This window comes from Cannabis sativa, chromosome 2 (assembly GCF_029168945.1).
Source record: "Cannabis sativa cultivar Pink pepper isolate KNU-18-1 chromosome 2, ASM2916894v1, whole genome shotgun sequence".
NCBI classification, from domain to species: Eukaryota; Viridiplantae; Streptophyta; class Magnoliopsida; order Rosales; family Cannabaceae; genus Cannabis; species Cannabis sativa.
Genome location: NC_083602.1, coordinates 88,318,073 through 88,324,203, shown reverse-complemented (window position 1 = coordinate 88,324,203; position 6,131 = coordinate 88,318,073). Strand labels below are relative to the sequence as shown.

General features: G+C 35.4%; 1 protein-coding gene across 1 annotated transcript; it reads right to left on the bottom strand.

The window, feature by feature from the left end:
• Positions 1-5,711, bottom strand: LOC115721101 (nudix hydrolase 9). Its single transcript, XM_030650348.2, has 9 exons — positions 5,251-5,711; positions 5,061-5,135; positions 4,688-4,744; positions 3,990-4,072; positions 3,676-3,734; positions 3,091-3,239; positions 2,671-2,814; positions 606-764; positions 1-512 (listed from the first exon to the last, which is right to left on the bottom strand). Exons 1-9 carry the CDS (start codon positions 5,488-5,490, stop codon positions 417-419), a joined length of 1,062 nt encoding a protein of 353 aa, XP_030506208.2. The 5' UTR covers positions 5,491-5,711; the 3' UTR covers positions 1-416.
• Between the last annotated feature and the right edge of the window lie 420 nt (positions 5,712-6,131).

The following is a 6,131-nucleotide window of genomic DNA, read 5'->3' as shown; positions in this document are numbered from 1 at the left end:
TTTTTAACAATTTGAAAATTAGTTTATGATATTTATTTGTAACCAGATTTGTAAGCATACAGTGTAAACAGGGGTAATTTATTAGTGCATACAAAGTTCATATTCATAAAAATAAAGGCATATCCAGAAACTCAGTACAGGGCCAGCCCTGAGCTAAGATGAAAGAGGCGGCCACCCCCCACCGCTCAGGGTCTCATTTTGAAAAAAAAATTAAAATTATAGTTAGTAATAAAATAAATAATAGTACTTTTAATATTAAATACGTGTTGTAGCTTAGTGGTAATTTAATTAGTTAAACAACTAAAAAGTTGAGAGTTCAACTCTCAATAACCTTACTTTTTCACTGGGCCTCAATTTTTATTTTTGACTAAGGCCCAAATTAACATAGGGCCAGCCTAAGTGTTGCTTACAGCTCTTCAGAAACCCTTCTGTGCTTCTACCATTAACTTATAAAGAGCATATCCACCGTGATGGCAGCCGGGCATTTTCGATGTCATATCCTCCAATTCCACCTGATTTTAGAACAAATTTATGAATTCATAATCTAGATATAAAAAATTTCGAAATCCATCAGTTAATAGTGTCTTCCTGCAACTTAAACTAACCATTGAGACTGTATAGAGCTGAGTTGACTCAAAGCCATCTTGAGCACTAGAATACAATTCTTTGACTTCATTCGAGTCGAGAGTGCATTTGATGAAGAAAAATGCAGCTGGTCTAACATTCAACTCCCTGCGGGATATCCCAATGAAAACTGGCTTGCACTGCATTAGGATGCAAAGATCAGACTTGGACAAGTGTTTGTTTCGAGAATCAATTTCTGAAATTCATTTCAACAAGTAAATTAAACAAGAAGAATGTGACTCGAATCATGCTGTATGGGACAGACCATATAACCATTCAGCTGGTGTGACAAAATAGGCACTATGGTTTGTTTGTTGTTGTTTTGGAATTACAGGCTTATTATTGAAAGCAAAATATACCTAAGAGTCTACTATAAGACATGATTACAATACTTTGTAAATTATTAGTTACTGGTATCAAAAGTCATTTGACTCCCATTTTTTTCATATCTGCAGATATCAATACAAACTCGAAGTAATTTATCTATGAGTACAGATTACTGAACTAATGTAATACACGGCTGCGAAATTCCTCCTAGTGGCTAGGTCATGCTGCTTGTTTACATTGGCTAGGAGAAAGACCGTCATAAATTTCATCATATTTAAAATAATTATCACTTCTTTTGTTGAATATCATCATTTGAAATGTTTGTCAATAGGGCTCATCCTGATTAGACTTGAATTAAGCATTGCCCTAAAAAGTACATCTGATAAAAGGAATCTACTGTCCCGAATCGTGTAGGTGTGATTATAAAATAATGTTTTTGATGTGTACATTAGCAAGATTTATTTTTTATTGCCACTAAGCTATTTCATGAAATAAAGGTTTTATCTATCAAAATCATTTGTTGAAAATAAAAGTTTTACATTAAGATTGATATGAGATATGTTGATGACACAAGCAATACAATGGGGAAAAAAAGGGTTTGGATGGGGAAATTTGAATTAATATGCTTATATTACCCAAAAAATTTTCCCCTAAATGCAAAGTTATTAAAATTGGTAATATATGCCCATTTAAACAATTTTCCTAAACTACCCCTCTCATTTCTCTCATTTGAAATCAGCCTCTCTCATCCTCTCTCTTAGTCTCTCTGCCGAAACCCACCCCAAACCCAAAACGCACACAGTCGGCCGAGCACTCCGACGAGCACACAGTCGGACCAACTCGCAACCCGAGCACACAGTCGGACCAACTCGCAACCCCGACCCACTCCGACGAACTCCCAACCCCGACCCACTCCGAAAATGTCAAAGGTATGTGTTTTTTTTTTTTTTCCTGCGATTTGAGAGAGGGAAGAAGACAAAGGTCCGATGGTCGGACCTTGGGGGTCCGATGGTCGGACCCATCGGACCCCAAGGTCCGACCATCGGACCTTTGAATTTTTTTTTTTTTTTTTTTTTTTTTTTTTTTTGCGATTTTGGCGAGAGAGGAAGCAAGGGTCCGATGGTCGGACCTTCGGGTCCGATGGGTCCGATGGTCGGACCCATCGGACCAGAAGGTCCGACCGGCTTTAATTTTTTTTTTTTTTTTTTTTTTTTTTTTTTTTTTTTTTTCGCGATTTGAGAGAGAGGGGAAGAGAGAGGTCCGATGGTCGGACCATGGGGTCCGATGGGTCCGATTGGTCGGACTCCATCGGACCCCATGGTCCGACCATCGGACCTGGGGTGTGGGATTATTGGGACCGGCTAGATAGAGAGAAAGAGAGATAGTTTTAGTTTGGGGGTATTTTTGGGGTTTTGAAAAAAAAGGTATAGTTTTTTTAGGGTTTTAATTATTGGTTTAGAAATCAAATTTTTTGATTTTCTAAGCATAGAAAATCAAATTTCCCTTTGGATGGGTCGGGACATATACAGTATTATTATGGTGAAAATTTTCACTGGAAGAAACTCTTACCATCTCAAGGATAAAAATAAAATCAACAACAGAAATAATCATCTATTAGCAATAAAGTACAATTAATGTAGGTTGTAGACAAAAAACTAGAAAGAAAGGAAAATTAAAATAAAGGCATGTTTCATTTTAGACAAAAAGGCTAAAACTTACCAGGGATGTCGTAGGTACACCAGTTTCTTCAACAACTTCACGAATAATGCTGTCAAACATTTCCTGAGAAACCTTCTTGTTGATAATGTCAGAATCCATTAACTTCTTTTCACGCTGATGACATTCTATTCCAACTTCTTCAGGCTGTCAAGTGTTATTTCCGAAAAACACAATTAGTAATATGTTGGAAAAAGGATGAAAGAAAGCTTATAGATGCTATTAACAAAGTTACAGATATGAAAATTAGTGTTGAGACTGTCTGGGGATGGGATATTCCAGGCATAGACATGCAGCCAAAACATACAGACGAATGCAATCTATCAAACCACACCCACATATATCGAAGATAGAAACTAAACATCAAACTACAAAGATATGAAAAAAATATCTATACTAATACATGTATATCAGATTTAATACCTCTGGATGGCCACCGGGAAAAGCAAAGTGTCCAGGAAATTCTCCAACGTTGTTACTTCGTTTCAACACAAGTATCTTCTTGTCAGAGGTCTCAATAATGGCACCATTACCTAGTGGACTTGAGGTGTGCCGACAACGTACAGAGTCATCTGAAAGGCAAGTATAGATGAGCAGATGGGACATTTCCCATCAATATAATCCAAGTAAGCAAAGTAAATCAGTAGACCATTCAAATAACTGGTAGCTTTCATATATACAGTATAAATCTGAAACAAACTTGAATTTTATATTGATAAAACTGGTGTTCCTACAGCTGAGCTCAGCTGATCTATTTTATATTAATTTTTTTCGGTTTGGGATTATTCATTTCAGCTAATGATATATAGCTCCAATTTATGATTTATACAGATCACATGACGACCTCAGATATAACTTAAAGTTTGAAGGTCACAAACTCAATCAATAGTTACTGCCCCTTTGTGGGTTTCATGAAATATGAAAGTAAAAGTTAGTATAGAGAAAGAATTGGGGAAAGAAACTCCAGTATTTTTTTAATGTTTTTGATCATTTAGCATAATGGGATACCTTCTGATGTAACCAAGAACCTTTCCCACAAGGAATTCAAGTTTGTCCCAACAAACGTCCTGTCTAGCAATTGGAGAATAGATGCTTGTTAACTTGAGAGAACTGCATCAAGGAAAGGGAAAAAATGCTACCAAATCTTTTTAGTGAAAATTCAACCTTGACAAGCCAAGATTTTTGTTCTCAAAAGGAAAATATTCATAAAAATTATATATATTTTTTGGTTATGAAAGAAAAAAGGTTTAAACAGATATAATACAACACTACTAAATGTGAGCATTTTCATTTTCATTTTCGAGAGTGAGAGCAAGACCAACCGATAATCTGTCAAACCCAGGTGGAGGCGTACATGAGACTCTTGAATGGATCCATCTGCATTGCACAGTGTATGGCCTCCATACTGTAAGTTTGCAAGGTGGATATTGAGACAATTATTACAAAACTGAACAAACATAGAATTACAAAGATTTCAAAAACATGTTAAGCACACCACTATACATCCAAATGATGCCTATGTTTTAGGTACATTATAAGTATAAGAACTGCAACCAATGGGTAAAAAATATCATAATTGAGGCCCTAATAATTCTGTTGCTTAATAACACTAGTAAAAGTAATGCATCTTGTACCTAAATCTAACCACAAAGGTGGAATTCGTTTTTACTCGACCAAATATTGGTACGAGAAGTTTCGAACTTGACAATTGTCACAATGTATGTAAACGAAGAATTGTTGTTAGAATTTGGAAGTGTGGTTTAGAAAATAAATAGAATAGATGGAGGTGAATAGCTCATGATCTTATAAAAGGTGTTAAGTTTCCACAATGTCAGACTTTCTATCAGTGGCATCAAATAACGTTTCATTTCATAAATTACTGAAAAATCAGATAAGGAAAAGAAATTAAAATGCACAACCAAAAATCTTTGTTTGCCTGACGAATAACCTCATTTCCATAGGATTTAATAGTTACATAATATAGTATTTTGTACTTGATATCCATAAGAAATTTGCATACCCGAAATTTGCTTCCATTGAACAATGATGCGTTTCTCTGAGTTTTTTCATTCCATATCTAAAACAGATCAAAAACCAACAATAAACGTTACACTGCGTGTAAATTGGGTCTATAATCAAAATTGAAACATGAAAAGCTTATCTATACAATTTAGGAACTGATTACGTCTATGACATTGTCACATTGTAAGAATTAATAACTCAACAAAACAAATTTGTTCTAAATAATAATTATAAGACAGCATTGCATATAAATCGGATCTAAAATTTTGAAATTGAAATCAAGCTTAACTCAACAATCTAATTACTAACACAATCAACAGGAATGACAGTGATCATCAATAATTACACGGTGAACAAAATTAGCAACTTACCTCAGAAATGGAATTCTCCAAATTGGAATCTGGATGAGGAACTCTGTCGTACGCTTCATCAAAGACTACCGTAAGCTTTTGCATCCAATAAAAGCCACAAGTGCATGAGATGAGATGACAATCATTGCAAATTGAATAGTGAATAGAGAGAAACCATAAGGATCGGGAGAAAAATGAGAGGTGATATTACCTGAGACGGTGAAAGACCGGCAGGAGAAGAGAGAAGAAGGTTGTAAGGGTGAGAAGTGATGGGGGCTTCAGTGTCTGCCTTCTCCATTGATACGGCCACCGCAGAACAGGTGTTCGATGAAAAGCTTCCAAGAAAAATGTTAATCGGAAGGCGCGAGCCAACGATGTCGTTTAATGTTTGAGACCGTGTCGTTTTTGCACATGGCCAAATTATAAAAAGATGAAAAATGAAAAATACCATACAATTGTGGTTTGATGTCGTTTAATGTTGGAGACATGTCATTTTGCATAAGGCCAAATTATTAAAGGGAAAATTAATGAGTAATTGGCTGCAAAAACCCCTTAACTCTCAATTCACTTGTAAATAACCATCTAATCTTATATTTTAGTGGAAAAACCCTCTAAAGTGGTAAACTCATCCATTTATCTCAGTTAACTGCTGACATGGATTGCCTACGTATACATCATGTACACATGGCATATTTATATTGGTCCACTTAATATAACTATTTAAAAATTATAAAAAACTAATTCAAAAATTTAAAAGAATAATCTCAATTTATAAAATTATTAATAAATAAAAAATATTTTTTTTCTTTGATTTTTTATTTTCCCTTACTTTCTCTCTCCCTCTCAACGATTGTTTCATACCCTCTCTCCTCAAGTTTCTTTCTTCCTTTCCAGATTTGAGAAGATCCCAACATTCAACACATTTATTACTTAGATGGTGGTAGTTCAGGCGAGATGGGAAAAATGAAATGGTGGCTATTGTTGTGTCCATCCATAGGTGGGTGAGAGGAATGAAAGAGAGCAAGAGAGATGAGGGGAGTGCTATGCGAATGGCTGGGCATGATGGCGTTCAGGCGAGAGAAAGTGGTGGAG

Bases quoted from the DNA above. Each gene is read 5' to 3' on its own strand.
- LOC115721101 (XM_030650348.2), bottom strand. From the start codon at position 5,490: ATGGTATTTTTCATTTTTCATCTTTTTATAATTTGGCCATGTGCAAAA. The intron at 2,815-3,090 runs GTATTAAATCTG...AACACTTGACAG, and splicing joins TTCCCGGTGGCCATCCAGAG to CCTGAAGAAGTTGGAATAGA. The intron at 513-605 runs GTTAGTTTAAGT...TTCTAAAATCAG, and splicing joins AGCTCTATACAGTCTCAATG to GTGGAATTGGAGGATATGAC.